At 47.2% G+C, this 21,554-nt stretch overlaps 2 protein-coding genes across 12 annotated transcripts in view; one reads left to right on the top strand and one right to left on the bottom strand.

Annotated features, from left to right (window-relative positions):
- Positions 1–21,149, top strand: part of CRB1 (crumbs cell polarity complex component 1) — a 137,560-nt gene extending 116,411 nt beyond the window's left edge. The window contains exon 12 of the mRNA XM_081495275.1: positions 20,384–21,149. Coding sequence (XP_081351401.1) covers positions 20,384–20,599 — 216 coding nt within the window. The 3' untranslated portion in view covers positions 20,600–21,149. The remainder of the gene's footprint in view (positions 1–20,383) is intronic.
- DENND1B (DENN domain containing 1B) overlaps positions 1–21,554 on the bottom strand; it is a 363,581-nt gene that overhangs the window by 22,288 nt on the left and 319,739 nt on the right. For 9 of the 11 annotated variants that reach the window (XR_014055177.1, XR_014055164.1, XR_014055163.1 and 6 more), the window contains one exon: positions 15,425–15,673. The exons of the other annotated variants lie outside the window; for them this stretch is intronic. Coding sequence is in view for 2 of the 9 variants with exons in the window: in XM_081495284.1 (XP_081351410.1) it covers positions 15,652–15,673 (22 nt within the window). In the remaining 7 variants the exon portion in view is untranslated. Of the gene's footprint in view, positions 1–15,424; positions 15,674–21,554 lie in introns of those variants that run through there. 11 annotated transcript variants of the gene reach the window in all.

Raw genomic sequence — 21,554 nt, 5'->3', positions numbered from 1 at the left:
TTTGAATCTTTCTAAAGTTCTTTTTCATTAATTGAGGAGTTTTCAGGCCTGTGATGCTCTTCCCCTTTTTTCTCAAAGGACCAAAGGCATATTTTGGTCTGAGGAGGTTCAAGTATAATCAGATTAAGTCTCCCTTCCCTAAAAACTGAGCAAATTCCCTGGATCAGCACCACGAAAAAGATTCTTTGAGGCAATAGATTAATGATGCTATCATTCATCATCTTGAAGTATGTAAAATTAAGAAATGCATTTGCTCACTTTTTAAAATGTCCCAGTTATGCAAATCCTTATAAAATAGACCAAGATGGAGATGAAAACTGTTAGTTGTTCAGTCCTGTTCAACTCTTTGTGACCCCATGGGCTGTATCCTGCCAGGCTCCTCTCTTCATGGGATTCTCCAGGCAAGAAGACTGGAGTGGGTTGCCTTTCCCTTCTCCAGGGGATCTTCCCGACCTAGGGATCAAACCCAGTTCTCCTGTATGGCAGGATGGACTCTTTACTGTGTGAGCCACGAGGGAAGCCCCAAGATAGAGGTGGTTGGAGCCTTTCTGTGGTTAGTTTGTTTTCAGAGCTAGGGAAGCCAGAAGTTTCTGAAAGAGGACCATCAACGGCCCAGGGAGAGTCACCAGTTCGGGACATGGGAAGCCCGCTGGCCAGGGCCCTCTCGTATCTCTTTCACCAAGACCTGGTCCTTCTCTGATGTTGCGCTACCCTGATGACCACCGGCGCACCATGAGCAGGACTTCATTTAATCCTAACATCAGTCAGAAGGTCACTGACACTTGGCAGATGCTAAGGCCCAAATGAATTAAATGGTTTACTCAGACTCATCACTGATTTTCCTCCAAAATACTATCTTGGGTTTCTGTTTCCTAATTTATAAAACATAACATCTGGAGATTGTTTTTCAGCAGACTACTCTAGCTGAATATTTTAGAGATGTTAATGTTTCTTAATTATAAAATAGAGGTTTGAAACAGATAGCCTTTTATATAGACCCACTCCAGTATTCTTGCCTGAAGAATCCCATGGACAGAGGAGTCTGACGGGCTACAGTCTATGGGGTCACAAAGAGTCAGGACAACTGAAGCGACTTAGCACACACACATGCACATACATAGCTTTACAGAAATACAAGTTTTTCACGAGACAGACTATATCCAGGTAACTCTGGAATTTTTTGAACTTTTCCAGGGAGAATATGAAAAATGTAAATGTAAATCTTGTCAACAAAAGATTGTAGTATCTGCTCTGGGGCCCCCATGGAATCCGGACTAACCTATTTGTTTTTACGATTGATTAAGTCCTGTGAATGCTAAAGATATTCACAGCGGGTAGTATGTAAATTATTCTAATTTGCAGCTTCCAGAGGGTAAAGGTCCTATATGTTTGAACTGGGATAACTCCATTGCCACTTAAATTACCAAAATAAGTGTTCTTGAATTATAGTAACTAATATAAGCATCATGCCTGGAGAATCCCATGGAGAGAGGAGCCCGGCAGGCTATCGTCTGCCGGGCTGCAAAGAGTGCAACACGACTGAAGCAACTTAGCACGCATGGATGCGCATTAAATTACCGCTTAAATTACCAAAATAGATGCTCTTGAATGATAGTAACCAATACAAGCGTCTCTAGTTAATATTGTATTTGCGGAGCCCTAAGTGATGACTCTAAGCTTCCCAGTCACCTTGTGGGGTGAGTTCAGGAGGTCCAGGTTCTGTGTCATTGTGCATCATTTTTCTTCTGCCTTGAGACAGAAATGGTGGGTGTTTGGCTGGCAGGGGGTGGGCTCCTGCCATGGGCATCTTTGTACAGAGGCATTCTGGGATGTAAAGAGCCTGGGAGGCTCTTTGTGAGCATCACACAGGCATGTGCCTTTCCAGAGGGCAAAGCATTTGAGTGGCTCCCTGTTCAAATAAAATATTTGGGGAGGGAAGAGCTGGCTGGGTCATTGTGTATTGACTCACACGGCACTGTGGGCTGGAGTGGGTTTGACAAGGACACCATCCTTGGTCAAGTTCCCTTTTCAGGATTTGTTCACTGATGTCCTCATCAAATCAGTCCATCCTAGAGGAAATCAACCCTGAATCTTCGTTGGAAGGACTGATGCTGAAGCTGAAGCTCCAATACTTTGGCCACTGGATGTAAAGAGCTGACTCATTAGAAAAGACCCAGATGCTGGCAAAGATTGAAGGCAGGAGGAGAAGGGGATGACAGAGGATGAGATGGTTGGATGGCATCACCAACTCGATGGACATAACTTTGAGCAACCTCTGGGAGTTGGTGATGGACAGAGAGGCCTGGTGTGCTGCAGTCCATGGGGTCGCAAAGAGTCGGACACAATTGAGCAACTGAACTGAACTGTCCTCATCCCAGTGGTCACAGATTGCAGTCACAATGACCAGCTCCTGCTGAGTTCTCAAAGTGAGGTCCAGGTTGGTCTTGACGCACAGACCAACCAGGCCATGCTCTCTACCTGACAGGTAAGCCGAGTGTCACCTGGATAGATCAGATGCTGCCCATCACCTATGTCAAGCTCGCTTCTGCATCTGTTTTACAGTGCTATCTAATTTGTCAACTCAGCCAAAAAGAATTAAGCACCTACAATGTGTTATGAACTTTGAAGTTGACAGAAGAGAAGATGCTATATTCTGTTTGAATACAGCTTTCTAAATATAGAAAAGTATAGATCTTGAAACCACACATTAAGACATAAGTATAGTATGTGATGAACCATAGGAGTCCATAACCGAGAATATGCCGATTAAAATTTTTGCCACACAAATTCACAGTATGTTCTTATAAACAAAAGCAGGTAGACTTTATAACATTTGGTACACAGGCAATGCTTCCATCCTTGATTTTGTACGTGGTAGTGTAGGACAAGCTTCCCAGGTGGCTCAGTGGTACAGAATCTGCCTGCCAACACGAGATGTAGGAGACTCCAGTTCGATCCATGAGTTGGGAAGATCCCCTGAAGGAGGAAATGGGAACCCACTCTGGTATTCTTGCCTGGAGAATCCCGTGGACAGAGGAGCCTGGTGGGCTACAGTCCATGGAGCTGCAAAGAATCAGACACAACTGGACACATTTTGTATCAGATTTTTATGGGTAGTAATGTGCCATTGCTGCGAGACAGCTTAAGTGCATTTGAGGGACTCCTGTAGCATCATCCTCATCAACTGGCATTTATTGAACACAGGAACTGTAAATCATGCTTATATACTTTATATAGAGGAGGATGCATGCACATTTTCATGTAAACAATGCTGAGGCCATTTTTTAAAAATCTACAAGAAAATTGGAGCTCCTGTATAATAGTTTTGAAACTTAGTGTCTCAAAAAGTGTTAGTCACTCAGTCGTGTCCAACTCTTTGGAACCCTTTGGACTATAGCCCACCAGGCTCCTCTGTCCATAGGATTCTCCAGGCAAGAATACTGGAGTGGGTCGCCATGCCCTTCTCCAGGGGATCTTCCCAACCCAGGGATTGAACCCATGTCTCCTGCATTGCAGGCAGATTCTTTACCAGCGTCTCAAAAGGAGTATGAAAACCACTCTGTCATTCACCCGAACTCATGAAGACCTTGAATCCTTTGGCAATGGGTGAAATGTGAAAGGCCTCCTGCAGCTTGCCCTGAAGTGTTGCCCAGTGTCCTAAAAACATCACGGACTCCTTCATTCAAGCAGAGGCAGAAAAAAACTATGTTTTGGGAAACTAGGTATAAATGCTTCCAGAAGGATTAACTCCTTTTACTTGGAAACTAGCAAACGGACGTGCAATTTTTAATTATAAATTTTAAACTTTCCATCAGAGTCAATTGTGCTGATGTTAGTCAAACCTAATCCAGGCATTGATTCAAGAACCTGCTGATGGAGTAAGAAAAAATACATGGAAACTCGTTAACAAGAAGCTCAATTATCTGCATCTCAGCAAATCAGGCCGGAGTGTCATGTTAATCTGCTGAGCTCAGGCAGCCCAGAGCCAGAGGAGATTGCCTCCTCTCCTTCGCTGTTAGTATTTACAGTTGGAAGCAATACCTGGCTGCGATCTGAGGGCTGCACCTCCAAAGGCAGTTGTTGGCTTGATACCTTGTTTTCTGACACTGCAAAGCGAGAAAACAGCTACCTTCTTAATCATCGCCTGATAACATTGTGTTAAAACCGGAGGGTAGCGTGGGGCTGTTTCATACAAACAACAACCCTGGGAGATTTTTCTGCGTTGCTTTGTTTCTTGATAGACACGCTGGGCTGCTAAAAGCATAGGACTGAAAGTTGTGAATTAGGGGTCCCTTTCTTTGTTCTTCTGCTGAACTTTTCAGCATCTATGCAGGCACTGTTTAGAGAGACAGCTTTGCTCCCAGACAGCCACTGTGTGCCAGGCACCTTCCTAGAACTCACAGACAAAATGCTTCCACCTGTCCGCCTACTTTGTCAGAGCTTATTCTATCGGGCAAAGTCCTAAAAAATTAGACCAACACCAGTAAGCAGAGAAGTGTTGCTGACTATGTAAGCACTGTCCATAGCAAGAGATCTGAATATAAAATAACTATTATTACTCATCTCTCAGTGGGTAAATATGTCGAATAAGGGGAACTTGGTTGAAATTCACGGTCAACTTAGGGTTATATCTACATAGTGCTCTACCCAGGATGCATCTGTGTGTAAGTGAACAAACCCGGATGATTTGGATACCAGATCTGCTGCTTAAGCAATTCATTACTTGGGACAAATTGCTTAAAAGATCTTTTAATTAAGGGCAATGATCTGTTTCCTTAGACATTCGTGAAAATTAAACTGAGATGGCATGGCAGATGCGAGGGACATATTAAATCCTCAGGTTTTAATTACTTTTCTTTTTCCCCTGTTTACCACCTTTTAGCTGGAGAAGGAAATGGCAACCCGCTCCAGTATTCTTGCTGGAGAATCCCATGGACAGAGGAGCCTGGCGGGGTACAGTCCATGGGGTCGAAAAGAGTCAGACGTGACTGAGCACGCACACCCCACCTTTTCGTTCCGAAGTATCAGTGTTTTATAGCTGACCTCATTGTAGAAAATGGACTGGATATTGAACAGATGAATTGCCTGGGTGGAATGCACAAATAATCAACAACCTAGTTGTCACCTTTGTATTAGAAATAATAGATTTATTCCACGTTCCTAAGACCAGGGAAAGAGCCCTCCAAAACAGTAGCAAAGAACCGTTAATAAAAGAAAACAATGAAACCATTGGGTAGAGGGCCAACCTTTGAAAACCCCTCAGGATGAAAATGCCTCCTAACGCGGAGGTGATTCCTCCCCAGGTCTGCCTCACTGAGGAGCGCTGGGCTGGGGTGAGCCGCGTTGTGACTTTTTCCTGTCTTGGAGTCGTAGCTGCTCCTGGAGTCGTTAAATCGGAGCAGATGGCTTCCTTTTACGCCCTGCGCCATCAGTGGAATGTAAATGTTTCTCCTCACAGCAACAGGAGTCCCGAGGCTGTGTGTTTAATCTGCGCTCTGCAAGCAGAGTGACCCTGAAAAGAGTAGGAGTGCGGAGCCAGCGTTCGGAGAGCTGGCAGCCGGCCCCGTAAACAGAACCGGGGAGGATTTCACAAGTCTGGTGACTAATCACGGTTTGCTTCCTGGGGCTCTTAACAGAGCCATGTCCCTGAGGACAAGTCATCTAAATGGTGGTGGAACAGAAAAGTTATAGACTCAAGGGAAACACTCTTTACAGGGAGGGAGAGCAGTGTTAGTCTAGGGTCTGGGAAAAAGAAGCAAGGAGACTGACGAGCCTTAGTTTACAGTCCGAATTCTCAGTTCTCGGTCTCTTTGGGGGTTTAGCAAACAAGATTTCCGTATGTTTCAGATTATTTACGTTAGTAAGGGGGATATTGTTTGGGCAATTACTCCAAACTTCAGGGGGAAAAAAATGAATGTAAATAATTAAAATTTCTATATGACTTAGAATATGAGAAAATACAGCAATCAGCAGAGACAATCCAGAGGAAAGTTTTACACTATTGGAATCTTAACAGCAAATTTTTGAACTAAAATGCAATTAAATAAATTAGCTGGATTATCTTATTTCTTCTTTAAAAGGTCTCTGAACTGGGTAGGCAGCAGAGAATCTGATCTCCATTTTATTAAAACGTCACTAGAAATTAGTCAGTGGTAGCAGGAGCGGAGGGCGTGCTCTGCCCTTTGAGCCCTCTGTAGGGAAGGCAGAGAACTTCTCAGGCAAGGATCTCCTCGACTGTCCTTTCAAAAGGTGACACAGGCTTGTCGAACATCATAATTACTGTGTCCAGACATGGTGTTGTTCAGTCACTCAGTCATGTCCGACTCTTTGTGACCCCATGGACTGCAGCACGCTAGGCTTCCCTGTCCTTCACCATCTCCTGAAGTTTGCTCAAACTCATGTCCATTGAGTCGGTGATGCTATCTAACCATCTCGTCCTCTGCCACCCCCTTCTTCTCCTGCCTTCAATCTTTCCCAGCATCTTTTCCGATGAGTTGGCTCTTTGTATCAGGTGTCCAGACACTTAGAGCTCCAAAAGTGTAAAGTAACCATCAAGCTGGAGTCTGACCTCATTTTATAACAGGCTGTTAAATTCTATACTGTAGAGATAGGGTCACTGTAGTTCAGCAAGATTTTTAGTTGCTGTTGTTTAGTTGCTCAGTTGTGTCTGACTGTTTTGTGACCCCATGGACTATAGCCCGCCAGGTTCCTCTGTCCATGGTATTCCCCAGGCAAGGATACTTGAGTGGGTTGCTGTGCCCTACTCCAGGGGATCTTCCCAACTCAGGGATCAAACTTGGGTCTTCTGCATTGACAGGTCGTTTCTCTACCACTGAGCCACCAAGGAAGCCAGGGTTTTTACACTAAGAGTTAAATGCTGTTAGACTTTATTTTGTCTCTTCAAGAAGGAAGACTGTCCATGCCTCAATACTAAGGTAAACAAATCATTATCCCCAGATGCATTTGGGGGCATTTAGGTAGACTATTAGCAACGTCAGACAGAAGATTCTTGTGTTCATGTTTGTGTTTTGTTTTAATTCTGCCAACAGTAAAACCTATAGAACTTTACCAAAAGGCTTATTTGGAATCTGAACACTTGACTTCTGAAAGAACTCTGTGTTCTGAAACTAAATACTACTTGAACCAGCCTTCCCAATATGAAGGTTTCTATCTTTGCTGGTGGTAAGATACCCTGGTGTTTTAAGCAGTGACAAGCTCACAGATTTAAGAATGTTTGCTTCGGATCTGGCCAACCTCCTCCAACAGCCTTCTTGCCTATTTAGACATAGCAATTCTCAAATGATTTTGAAGGGAGAAGCTATGCCCTGAAAGACTTCTCATTAAAGCACGCGATCCAGCTTTCATCTTCTGCGAGGCCAACTCTGAAACTGAAAATCTGATCAGCTGATGTAAACTGACAGTGACAATAGAAATAGCTACTTCTGAGATTATTTAAGAGAAGGTACAGGACATCCATCCACGAAACACTGGAAGGTAGGGTTTTTATTTCTATGTTTGCTTTTTAAAATAAGAATAGAGTAAATGACACAATAGATTATATAAACAAGGCCTTCAATGACAAGCTGTCAGAGTTAAAGTGATGTATTTCACACGGGTGACTTGACGCCACTCTTTATCACCTACACAAGGGGAAGCCAATTTGAATCTGGTCAATAAAATACAGCCTGTAGGGCTGGGCCTGGGGCACAGCTGACCTCGTGTGGCAGAGCCCAGTGACTGTGACTTGGCACCCACTTCTGCCAGGACCCCGCAGGCCCCGGCCCCAGTGCCATCTGGGGGAGGTCGGACATTTAAGCTCCATTTGATGAATAAACGCGAATGTGGGTATGTCAGAGGAGGCGTGGCAGTCCATCTTTGAGCTCCATTAATTTAATTCAGGTCTAAGGCATCAGTGGAGCTGGTTATTCCAAAGCTGGATTTACTGCCATCTCACAACTGTTGAAAATTAAACTACATGTGCTGCAAGTTAGGGGTTACCAGGGTATCTCATTATAGAGGCTGGGTTTTTTTGTTTTTTTTTGTTTTGGAGGCTGGAATCTTTGCTGAATTACAGAGGGAGCGATTTGAATGTCGACTTGGACCAAATAGTTTTCTGATAAGTTGACCATAAATCCTCAGCAAAATAAGCTTGGTGTTCTCAGCCTATCTGTTAGCTTTTTGATCATTTTTATGGCTTTCCTTTGCTGGTCAAATTATCCTTATATGCCCCTAAAGCCCCCCTGACATGGATTAAGCCGACACAAACCAATAGACCTTCATTACTCTAGCAACTGGTTTTGATTTGCGGGCAATAAATATGGTGACATAGACTAGATTACCTCTGCCGAAAAAGAAAGGACATGTGATAAGCCATAAGCATGTAGGGGATTCAGCACTCTCTTTTCCTGCCTAATGTGAGAATGAATCAATAGCAGCTTTTCACCAGCTGAAGAAAGTTGGTAAGAAGGACACAATCTGAGTAAGGAAAGGGCCAAGGTACAGCTTTTAGATGGCATCACCGACTCAATGGGCATGAATCTGAGTTAACTCTGGGAGATAGTGGAGGACAGGGGAGCCTGGCGTGCTGCGGTCCACGCGGTCGTAAAGAGTCAAACAGGACTTAGCGAATGAACAACAGCTTTTAGGTCAAGAAGGTCGGTGCCAGGAGATGGTGAGAAAGACCATGAGCGCCCACCATGTGCCTGGCACCGTGTTAGGTTCCAGCAGAGGGTGGTTAGGGCCAATTCCGTGATGAAGCTGGTGTGTGATGTGATCCATGAACGTCTCAGTGTCTGGCAGGGGAGATAAAACCATTGATGGGAACAAGATTTACTGGGCAGTAAAATTATAGCAGAGAAAGAAATCAACAAAACCTGAAGTAGCAGAGGAACAAACAGTGAAAGAAGCAAGATCTGCAAACTGGGGGTTTAGAGAAATTATTTTCACCATAACCATCATTTTTTTAAATATTACTTTTCCAAGATTTTTGGGAAAAAAATGAAAGTTAAAGAAAAGCAGAAAAAAAAATGCAGTGAACACATGCATGCCCTTCACCCAGTTACAGCAACTTTTGTAGTATTTTGCTCCCTTTCCTACCTCTGGATACATATGTTTTTGCTCCTTCTTTAGAATGTAGGGTGCAGATGTTATAACATTTTGCTTGCATGCTAAGTCACTTCAGTCGTGTCCAACTCTTTGCGACCCTATGTTTACCACTAAATATTTCACCAAATGTCTCCAAAGAAATAGGACTTCCCTCTACAACCATACGCTAATGTGAGTGCTCTGTCCCTCCGTCGTGTCTGACTCTTTGTGACCCCATGGACTGTAGCCCGCCAGGCTCCTCAGTCCATGGAACCTTTTAGGCAAGAATACTGGAGTGGGTTGCCATTTCTTCCTCCAGGGGATCTTCCTGACACAGGGGTTGAACCCGAATCTCTTGAGTCTCCTGCATTGGCAGGCAGATTCTTTACCACTGCAGCCACCTGAGAAACCCATATACTAGTATAGCATTCAAGAAATTGACCGTCTCATATCCTACCCATGTTCAGAGTTCTCTAATTGGCCCCAATTGTCCTCCTTTAGATTTATTTATTTATTTTGATCCAGGATACAGTCCGTTGCGTTTAGTTGTTGTCATTTTAGGATCAATTAATCTCAAAAGTCCCCAGGCCCTTTTGACTTGTTTGCTGGGTATTCTCTTGCTTTTGAAATGCTGGGTAAAATCAACTGGCATACTTAGCAGTCGCCTTCTAAAAATCTATAGACCAGAGCAAAAAGAAGGGGTAGAAAGAAATTTAAGTCCTTCTGGGTCCTATAAAACCCTGGTCAATAGAGGACTCCTGGCATGTGAGGCTGATGCAATTCTGATAAGAGGTGTAGGTCAGATGTGCTGGGAAAGAACCCACAGAGAATACACAGAAATTGCTCTTGCAATTCTGGCCTCCGCCTTGCTGAGGGAGGGGAGAGAAGCTTCCTGGAGCAGACTCGGGTTGGGTTCCACACCCAGGCTGGTGACATCTTCCTGGCACGTGACTACTGCCGCTTCTACTCAGGGCTCTGCAGAAGCAAGAAGCACATCCCCCACCAGCCTCCCAGGTGAGCGGGAGAGGCTGCCACCTGCTCCCCGTCTCTCGAAGGATCTCTGTTCCCTTCTGCTTTCAGCACCTTTCCTTACCGCGTTCTCCTTGCAGCTCCCTTTAAGAAAACTAGAAGATGTCAGGAAGTCCACCTTCTCCCCCCTTTTCCTCTCCTTGGTCCTGGCCTCTACCAGAGCCCTGCTCACGTGAACTGCGGTGGTCTGTGTAGCCACCCCTGCCCGGTACCATCGCTCCACGGTCAACTCTAGCAAGTCGGCGCCCGCACCTTTGGGTTCCGTGTGTCCAGGACCCAGCGAACCACCTGCGATGGTGAAAGCGTTCAGTAATCACACATGAGTGCGTGAACAGCTGCGTGCACAAAGGTCCCCACCCGCAGAGCTCCCGGCTGTAGAGAAGTCTTCCCACTGCTGGAAAGGATGGGATCAATGCGTTAAACAGAGTCATGAATGCTACAAGTGGGTGAGTCGGGAATGATTGATCAGCCACTCTGTGCAAAGCACTGCACTTTGCGTGTTGGAAAGTTCCAGAGGAAACGGATTCCCATCCTTGCAGGTCTGAGGGGAGGGGTGGAGGGGGCCCAACCCTTTGTGATCAGGGCAGCACATTCAAGTGCACGGGACAAGTCACGCTGGGCAGGCAGGGCCGCAGGTCTTGTCAACGCTGCTGAAGCCCCGGGCTCTGCTGACGGAGACACAGACCCCAGGAGGGGGGCCCCCAAGGGTCCCCAGGGGCAATGCAGAGGGCAGCTAAGCCCAAGGGTGCTCTGAATAGAGGAGGGGTCTGCAGAAGGGGTCGGGGAGGAGGTTCCTATTTCAAAAAAGGGCTGGTCAAGAAAGTTACTTTGCTGGAGAGCAAGGTGCTAGTGAGGCCGCAGCTGATGATGACCTTGACCAGGAAATGGAAGCAAATTTTAAAAAAGAGGTTTATAAAAAGCATTTATTTATTTATTTAAGCTGTGCTGGGTCTTCACCGTTGTACACAGGCTTCCTCTAGTTGCAAGGAGCGGGGCTCCTCTTCCTTGCGGTACGAGGGCGTCTCATTGTGGGGCCGCTCTTGTCATGGGACGCGGGCTCTGGAGCACAGGCTCAGTAGTTGTGGCGCCTGGGCTTAGCTGCTCCACAGCCTGTGGGGTCTTCCTGGACCAGGGATCGAACCCGTGTCTCCCGCATTGGCAGGCAAATTCTTTACCACTGGACCACCAGGGAAGCCCCCATAGAGCTTTGACTTAAAACTTGGCAGTTTAAATCTGACACGGTTAGTACTGATGTGGTTAGCCTCATGAGCATCCCACCCAGATAAGCAAGGTCATTTTTTTTTTTTTTTTCTGTAGCTGAATGGTGTAGATCCTAGGGCCAGGAGGATTTGCTGGACAACAGTTTAAGCACCCGTCTAAAAGATAGTGTCTTAAACCAGGTTGTGATCGTGGGAATGAACAAAAGGGAAGGCCAGGTGGCTGGGTTCTGAGTGGACCTGAGCGTAAAGGAATGAAGATGGACAGGGCGACTGACTGACAAACACAAGTGTGAGCAACTCACCCCAAGTCTTTGGCTGGAGCCCGCTGTTTTCCGAAATGCAGAGAGAGAGGGGAGAGAGAAAAAGGAAAGGAAGTGTGATGTCCACCCAGGTTTTCTGAGAGCAAAATGGGCCATGATAATGTCCAGGGGGTCACCTACCAGAGACAAAAAGACTGTTTAACACGTAGGAAAGGATTATTATTATTTTTTAAAAAAAAACATCTCTCATAGCTCCTGCTTGTGTCGCCTGATGACATTCCTGTCCAGGCTCCAGGAACAGGAGAAGCTGGAAGCAGACGGGTTGTTTGTGGTCGATTCTGCAGAAAAGAAGAGTCAGCAAGTGTCTTCAGGCCCCCTTTGCTCCTTGACCACGTGGCTCCCGATCTGCCCCCTTGGGTCTGCCTGCAGCCCCTCCAAGATACACCCACCCTTCAGCAGAGTCAGAGAGCCTTTGGGATGCAGGCTGAGGATGTCCTCCTGCTGGAATCCCAGGAGAGAAGCTCTGTGTGCTGGGCAAACCCTTCTGCCCAGTGACGCTTGCCATGTGGTCCCTGGGGGACAGAGGCCAGTCCAGGTGCTGGGGAGGCAGAAGAATGGGGCTGCCCCTTGATGGAGCTTCCACTCTTGGAGGGGGGACACCCCTGACCTGTGTAGGTGTCACGGGGCATGACATGCCAGGGAGAGATGAAGCTGGCAACAGTCAATGAGGGTGACCAGCAAAGGTGACAGGAAGCGAAGATCCCCACCTACCAGCTAGACGTTTCCCTGCCGACAGCATCTGGTGACCCCTGACCCCGACCCGAGAAAGGGCCACGATTACCTGCATGCAACAAATTTGCAGCAACATCATGAAACCCAAGTTGGGGCCACTGGGATTTGGTTCTTGTATGAGGCAAAGAGAGAAGTTTTCTTGACAAGGCCTTGTGTTCCAAGGAAAACAATTATATCACTGAAACCATCTGCTCAAGGAGAGAGAAATACGAAAGCAGGGCCTCCAGACTCCTAGCTGCATTGGTGCTTCTGCTGAAAATCTGGCATCCTCATCAGTAAGAGCCTGTGGGACATCAGGAGAAGGATTCCAGATCCAGCCCTGGATGGACAGGGCGGGGCCTACCAGCTCCCCACCAAACTCTAGGTGCCGTGGGCTCACTCAGAGGATGTGTTCAAGGACCGTTTGCTGAAGGTAGGAATAACTGTGTCCCTTTATGACCACTGTCACAGCACCCCTCAGATCTCAGCATAAGGATATGCTGTGCTGTGCTTAGACGCTCAGTCGTGTCCGACTCTCTGCGACCCTCTAGACTGTAGCCCGCCAGGCTCCTCTGTCCATGGAATTTTCCAGGCAAGAATGCTGGAGTGGGTTTCCATGCCCTCCTCCAGGGGTCTTCCCAACTCAGGGATCGAACCCAGGTCTCCTGCATTGCAGGCAGATTCTTTACCATCTGAGCTACCAGGGAAGCCAAGAATCCTGGAGTGGGTAGCCTATCCCTTCTCCAGGGGATCTTCCTGATCCAGGCATCGAACCCGGGTCTCCTGCATTGCAGACAGGTTCTTTGCCAACTGAGCCACCAGGGAAGCCCCTGCCTGAGGGGGCTCCCATCCCTAGAAACGCTCCCACATTCCACTTGGGTGGCGAGGCGGTCGTGAGAGAGGCTGATGGACTCCACACATGCAACCTTGTGCTGGACCCAGCTCCTTTCCCCATTTGTCGCCCGTGTGCATGCGTGCAGAGTCGCTGCAGTCGTGTCTGACTCTGTGACCCTGTGGACTGTAGCCCGCCAGGCTCCTCTGTCCATGGGATTCTCCAGACAAGGATGCTGGAGTGGGTTGCCATGCCCTCCTCCGGGGGATCTTCCCGACCCAGGGACTGAACCCACGTCTCTTCTGCCTCCTGCATCGGTTAGCGGGTTCCTTACCACGATCACCACCTGGGAAGCCCCCGTCAGCCATGGACCCTCACCAGATTTCCACAGGAGCTATTCCCGCGTCTTCGACGGGGCCTGATGTGGAAATGATGCCTGAAGTTCCCCAGTACAGCACCCCAGGGCGGTGGTACCCTGAACACCTCATGTAGCTCTGTGCGTCCATCCCTGGCTGTTGAGGGGCCGCCCCGTGCCCGCACCCCCGCCCCCTGCGGAGCTGTGAGGGACTGTCATCACTCGGTGAGAAATGGTTGGAAAGACTCTATCGATTCCTCCGAGAGCCTGTGTGTTTTCTGCAGGAAGCAGCAGGTGAAGAGACGGGGCACCAAGGAGAAGATGCCCTTGGGCTTCAGTCCAGGTGCCCCCGAGAGCGCCCTGGCACTGGTGCCCGCGGGCTGCCTGGAGGGGGTCCCCCTGCCGTGTGGCCGCCACCTTCCCAGCCCTGAGCCTTCTACAAGGTGACGGGAGCCCTGCTGGGCGGTCCACCCCTGGGCCTGGACGCTGCCCACGGCCCCTCTCTCGGCCTCTCACTCTCCTGCTCCCCCCACCCCCGCCTTATAACTGTAAAGTGGACAGTGTATCTGTGGTTGAAAATTGGCCGCTGCAGCAATATTCATTTTAAAAACAGAGTTCTGGCACGTATTCAGTATTACTATGGAAAGGGCTGTTTCTAGCAATTCACTGATAAGAGATAGTTCAAGGACCCGGGTCTGTGTGGGAGGGTTTTACAATCCACCAAATAGAAGACCTACTTGTTACAACAATAGTAACTCACGAGGACTGCACTCTCTCTTCGTTTTTTTTAATTTGAACCGTGAGAATTAAAGATGTCCTTGTTTCACTTTAGATACATAGATGGAAGGTAAATATTATAATCAGCTTTGTAAAAAACATACCATCCTTAAAGTGTTTTTCCCATTAACTAATAACGGTCATAATAGTACCTGATGTACTACTATGTACTTGTGTAACACACACACACGTGCACACACATGTGCACACACACATTTGAGAAACACACAAGGAAGCTGGAATATAACAAAAAGCAGCTGCACATCTGAACTTTTTAACTTGCCGTCTTCAACTGCCACGTATTTCCACACGCCTGACATATAGACTGAATTCGAAGAAGGATTTGGGGAATTCACTCTACCCTAGTGTTTTTCAGGAGCCAATTTCTAAGTCCCATCATTTCTACTTTTTTCAACCACAAATGTACTTGAGAAAAAAAAATGCACCTAGGTGGGTAACCCCAACCTTAGTCCTAGAATTTCCTCACTTCGAGTCAAAACTTTAACATCTTCACCACCTTTCACTTGGAAATAGGAGGTCAAGTTTCCTAAAATGTCCCGTTTTTCCCGGCTCCGTCCGCTGTGTTTGTTTTCACATTTTTCCGCACTGGCCGCAAATGTTAAGACGGGTGGATTCTGGCGCTGAGGGCAGAAGCGGTCTTGTTTCTTTCCCTTCCAGACAAGCCAGTTCCCTTCTGTGTTTTCAGTCAGATGAGCTGTCCAGCCGTCAGCTAGCCAGGGGGCGGTGGGCCCCTCTGGCCAGATGGCTTGGGCCCTGGCCAGCTCCAGGGCTGCGCCTGCCCCCCTCGGCTGCTAGGCTGGGCACTGAGTCCTGACATGGCACCAGAGTGGGAGGCATCTGATGGGTGACCTGACACCCAGGCAGGACCTGGGAGATCAGCCGGGGGAGGGTCACTCTGGGGAGTGACAAACTGGGGTGACCACAGGGCTGAGCTCCCTCCTGGGCCTGCCCTCGGAGATGCTCCGCACACCTGGGTGTTTTCTGTGCCGCAGAGCGAGTCTCAGACACACAACTGTCACCCCCGCTTCCCAGGTGGGCAGACAGCAGAGACGCGTGTAGGACACAGAGGCAAAACTGGATTCAAACCCACTTCTGGTTGTTTAGCGAGCGCATTCTGTTTCCAGCCTCCCCTCAGAAGAGTCACAGTTAGAATTCCTCTTCTGAAATTTCAGGGGAAAAGCTTCTGATGTTTCCAGTGTGTTTCAGCCCAGCCTCAGGCGAGATGGTTCAAAGGAAGTTTTGGCTGTTTCTCTCAGAATGCCAGCGTGCACCCTTCCTTGGGTCTCATTCAGCCACAACCAGTCAGGGATTCAGAACGAATCTTCTACAGGGGAAAAAAATGAAACACTGATTTATTTTATTCTGCAGATAGAAAATTCAACTCATCACTGTTTAATCTGATCACATATAAAATGTACATTCCATATAAAAATGTACATTTCATACATTTCATAAAGAGGATGTACATTTCATAAACAGGATGTTAGCATAACAATACAGGTTGCAGCATAAGCCATGTAAAAAGTAATTTTACACGAAAGTTTTAGTTAGTTTGGAATCTGTCTTTTCTGAGAAAGGTTATTGAAAAGTGCGGCTTTAGAAGCACAACCCACCGAAACAGGCCTGGCCTGGCCCTCCCGCTGTTTTCCAGGACGGTCCGCACTTGGCGGCCTTGTCAGTCCCTGCGTCCCAGCAGTTGCAGTTACCAAAGGATCCATTCCGGGGCTGTGTATTTTAAGCCCAATTGAGGAAGAACAGAGCTAATAAGGCCTTTCCGCCGTGGGAATTCAGAAGCAGAGGGCCTTCCAGAGGTGGTTTCAAACCCTGACTCCCTCAGCTCCCGTCCAGAGTTCAGTGGCGTGTCTTATCTGATGTGGTTAGGCCAGCCGTTTCAGCCAGCGCTTTATCTGGAGCTCGGAATTGCAATCTTAGGTTTGTAGGTCGGCTCCCGGGTTGCACCCTGAGGCATTGAGGGAGTTTGCGTTCCTCTTTCAGAGTTAAGTAAAGTCAGGGAGGTGGCACACCGCACCTTCACTGCGGTTCACGTCATTGTGTGCTGAGCACCTCCTCAGGGACTCTCTGTTTGGCTTTTGCACCCGTTGTGTCTCCTGACCCCGGTCCCTAGGTGTCAACGCTTGGATCCAGTGTCGCAGGTGATAAACCTGAGTCTCCAGTGGGGAAGGACCTGCTGATCACACCAGCGGGGCGCAGACCGCTGGATCGAGCTCAGGGCCCTGCGGGGACAGGCTGAGCCTTCCCGCTCCGCACACTGCTGGGGGGCTGGGCCGGGGGCTGCTCACCGCCCACAGCTGGCCCTTCCACCATCCACATTGCTGAGAGCGCAGAGCCTTTATAGAGAAGAGCCCTGGGGCCCCGCAGGTCCCGAGATGAGTGGAGCGGACCCTCGGGTTCTTCCAGGACTGGGGTTCCAGCGAGAGCTCAGAGCCTGCACCTACCATGTCCCCTCCCTCGGGCTGCAGGGCAGTGGGTGAGAGGGTCTGAGCGGCAGTCGTTCTCAGGCCAAATGGGACGAGGCCAGAAAAGTTGAGAAAACAGAGGCAAACCGAGTGATTTCTCCCTTCTCCATGTAGGTGTGGCCGCTCCCAACTCCCCCACCAGCAGAACAGCCATTTACTCCCGGAGACCATGCCGCTTACTGGCTAGATAGGAGAATCAGCTGCTAGGAATGAGAGTTGTTGCACGGCCGAGAGGCCGCCAGAGAACACCGGGGCCCCACTGCCCTTCCGAGTCCCAGACTCCTGAGCATTCAAGGCCACGTCTACGATTCTATTCATCTTTCCCGGTAGTCCACGGTCATTGTCACTGATAAAGGATGTCATCGCCACGCCCTGTGGCCAGAGAACTGGCCCTCAAGTTGAGGTGAATGATTTTTCTCAAGAGCAACTGATTTCAGTGAAACTCTACATGCTTTTCACTAGTAACTGGGAAAGCTGGCGAGACCCAGAATTTTAGACAATAATGTGGAGAGGAGGCAGCAGTTATTTCTTGCTCTCTAATAGCACCGCGCACCTGAATGTTGTCCAGGAAACTGACACTCGCCTTCCCCAACCTGAACCAAAGTCTTCCTGTTTCTGCTCCTGTGTATCTTCTCCCAGTGAATGTGGGATTTCCTGGTGGCTCAGAGAGTAAAGAATTTGCCTGAAATGCAGGAAACCTGGGTTCGATCCCTGGGTCAGGAATATCCCCCGGAGAAGGGAATGGCAACCCACTCCAGTATTCTTGCCTGGAGAATCCCATGGACAAAGGAGCCTGGTGAGCTACAGTCCATGGAGAGTCAAAAAGAGTCGGACACGACTGGACAACCAAGTGGCACTTTTCATCTCCTGTGATGACCTTCCTCATCCTCCCCCAACTCCTCCCCAGCCAAGAGGCGACTCCTCCACCCAAGCCTCTCTCCACCTTGTCCCTTTGAGTCTCGCTCCGCTGGTAAACTTAGACCCAAATCATCTCATCTCGACAAATGCAATAAACTCCTATTTCTTCTGTCTCCAGCCCCACCTTCACACCCCATCACCCTCCACCCTGTTACCAGAGCCAAGTTAATAAAACACAGATCTGATCATATTATGCTGCTGCTCAAACACCTTCACAGGCTCCCACTGACCTCAGGACCAAGACTGAATTTTAGTGTGGCTTTCAGATTTCTGGTTAAGATTCATCTACTTGAGAGTCCTATCTCTCACCAACTTTTAAAATCCTTTATCACTCAAATGTACACATTCATGGATAATACCTTTGGTCACGTCAGATTTCTTCCTGTTTCTCCCATCTCTAAGGACTTTTGTATACTCTTGCCTTTTTATTTCAAATTGTTTCATCCAAGTAGAATTTCCTGCTTAAAATATTTGAATGTTCATTTATCCTTCAAAAGGTAATCACATGCATCACTCCACTATTACTCTACCTACACCCCATGTAGATCATTTGTGACATTATCGTAACGTGTGTTTGTGATACATTATGATTATCTGTGCATGTGTGCATGAGTGTATATGTGTGTCCTCCATTTTCCCATGTCCACAATCTTAGCTCCAGGTTTCAAACTTTGGCTTACCTTTTATTTTTATTTCCTAGCTCAATTCAATGTTTACAGCAGACAGTCAATAAGTGCTGTTGATTGAAGAAACTAATGAACCACATTGGAACAAGGCTCATAGTGAATACAAGACAATATTATGAAGAGATACAGTATTATAGGAATACATTAACTATATAATGATTTAAACCAAAGCACAGTGAACAACAACAACAAAAAACACGCACAAAGAGCAAATGTGTTCAAAATTCCCTAGGATATTAAAGTCACAGAGATTACATTTAAGTAGTAACCTGGTTAGGTAGCAGGGGATGGGCCCTAGAGAAAGCTAAATGAGAAGGAGGTCTACCTCTGCTTTGTTTACCCTGACAGAAATGTTTCTTTGCAAGCCTGTTAAAAATTCAAATAGCAACTGTGTCTTTTTTTTTTTTTTTTTTAGTGTGAGTCCAGTTTAAATGCATATTTTTTTTTAATTTATTTTTTTAAAATAAATTTATTTATTTTAGTTGGGGGCTAATTACTTTACAATATTGTAATAGTTTTTGCCATACATTGACATGAATCAGCCATGGGTTTACATGTGTTCCCCTTCCTGGACCCCCCTCCCACCTCCCTCCCCATCCCATCCCTCTGGGTCATCCCATTGCCCCATCCCTGAGCATTTGTCTCATGCCTCGAACCTGGAATGGTGTTCTGTTTCACATATGATAATATACATGTTTCAATGCTATTCTCCCAGAATGTCCCACCCTCACCTTCTCCCTCAGAGTCCATAAGACTGTTCTATGCATCTGTGTCTCTTATTCTGTCTCGCATATAGGGTTATTGTTACCATCTTTCAAATTCCATATATATGCATTAGTATACTGTATTGGTGTTTTTCTTTCTGGCTTACTTCACTCTGTATAATGGGCTCCAGTTTCATCCATCTCAATAGAACCGATTCAAATGTATTTTTTTTAATGGCTGAGTAATATTCCATTGTGTATATGTACCACAGCTTCCTTTAATATTTCTGTGCAACCCAATCAGTTTCTTTTACCCACTGAAAAAAAGTGCTTGGAAAACACATTGCAGTCAACATCACAGAAACCTCTCTGTCCGAGGCCCACCCTTGAGAGTCCAGGACCCAGGTCCTCCAAGAGGGGCTCTTCCTACAGTTTCCTGTTTCTAGAGGTCTGCTTCCACATGGAGCACGAGTGTGTTCACAACCGTTCAACTGTCACATCGAATCCAAATCAAAGGATGAGTGTGGAAACCAGAGCCTTGCAGCCCACCCTTTGTCTTGGATCTTTCCCATGAGACCCAACTAATTTAATTTGCTTCATTTTCCAAGAAAGGCTGTAAAACAACCATTCTTTCCGTGAAAAATCAGAACTTTTTGCACGGGAGTCAGACTGTGAACAGTTGGATCCTATAGTTGCAAAACTATTTTACAAATATACATGTGGGTTTGGGCTTCCCAGGTGGTGCAGTGGGAAAGAATCCGCCTGCAATGCAGGAGACCCAGGAGACCCAGGTTTGATCCCTGAGTCGGGAAGATCTCCTGGAGGAGGAAATGGCAACCCACTCCAGTATCCTTGCCTGGGAAACCCCAGGGACAGAGGAGTCTGGCAGGTACAGTCCATGAGGTAGCAAAGAGTCGGACACGGCTGAGTGAGCGCCCATGCATGGCTGTGTATGGGTTCATCCTTCGGCCTTGACGTCAGATGAGTGATCTCAGTCACTGAGACTAAGACACACACTAAACACAGTAGGTGTTTGTGCCTCACTTCCTGACCCCAGGCCTTAAACCCTAGAGACATGGTCCCTTTCTCACGATCTGGGAAGAACCCCTGCATGTCCCTCCAAACCTAGTCTTCCTCAGGCACAGGGTGGCACCTGTGCTCTGCTCGACTTTCACTCCAGAACTGTTGCTTGTCCTGGGCATTCTCCTTTGCTCTGTAACTCACATCACAATTATCTCCATCCTTACAGTTGGCAGATGACTTGCTCTCGGACGTCTTCGCCGCCATCGGTTCAGTGACGTTAGCCTTGTTGCTGATCCTCTTTCTGGCAGTGGTGGCTTCTGTCGTCGCCTCCAACAAAAGGGCAACCCAGGGCTCCTACAGCCCAAGCCGTCAGGAAAAGGATGGCTCTCGCATGGAGATGTGGAGCGTGATGGATGCCCCTGCAGCAGAGAGGCTGATCTAGGACCACCCTGCCTCTGGAGGAAGAGACCCAGGCACCGTGAACAAGAGGTTTGCCCCTGAGTGTTCTTCTGATGTACCTGGAGACATCAATTCACAACAGGGACCATGCTGAAACTGAAAGAAGAACTCCCTTGACCACCTTACGGAAGTTCATAGTGGTTCAAGTTGAAATCATTGTTTTGTTGTATTATATTAGCCAATCACAGAATGATGTTTCTTGTGTCAATAGTTTCAGCCTCATAATTCAGCAAAAATGCCTGCCAAAGGACGAGTCTTCTGGGAAAAGCTCCAGTGCCTGATGTCTACAGTCTTTACTCTTTGCAACCTGGGGACGTGTTTTTAGTTTGCCTATTCACTGGAAACTGCATCGTTTCACACAGAAACTACAGAAAAAGTAGGTACATTTCTCACTCCTCCTATCAGGTGGTGAAAGGTTTTAGTTTGTACCAATGAAGAGATGCACGTGGTTTGTCCTTCAGTCATGGATTCGAGAAAGTCATGGGAATGACCTGTGCTTAAAAAGCAATCCAACAAATAAAAATTGAAATGTGGCTGTTCCTCTTTCTGAGTAGTTTTTGCTTATGTGACATTACATGTAACGAAAGTAACGTCCAGGAGCATTTGAAGAACCTTTGAACTAACTCACCTCTAGCGTTACATTTAAAGTCTTTGCTCTTTATAAGGTGCTGCTTAAGGTCAAAACACTTCCTGAGACAGAAAAACAAGATAAAAGGAACACTGGGATTCTCTGACCTAAAAGACCACGCTCTTTCCTTTCAACTGCTTTTTGATAAATCAGTGTCAGACGTGACCTTGTCTGAAGGTAAGAACCTCCAAGTACAGTACACACACTTCAAGGAACGTATGTGGTATGTTTGTGTGCATAATATAGAAAGATACATTTTAAAATAAACTTGAGAATGTATGGGGGAAATGTCAGTGAGAATGAAATTAGA

The sequence above is a fragment of the Giraffa tippelskirchi genome, chromosome 5, assembly GCF_054371585.1.
Source record: "Giraffa tippelskirchi isolate mGirTip1 chromosome 5, T2T-mGirTip1v1.2.pri, whole genome shotgun sequence".
NCBI lineage: Eukaryota > Metazoa > Chordata > Mammalia > Artiodactyla > Giraffidae > Giraffa > Giraffa tippelskirchi.
This window is presented reverse-complemented; position numbering and strand designations above follow the sequence as displayed.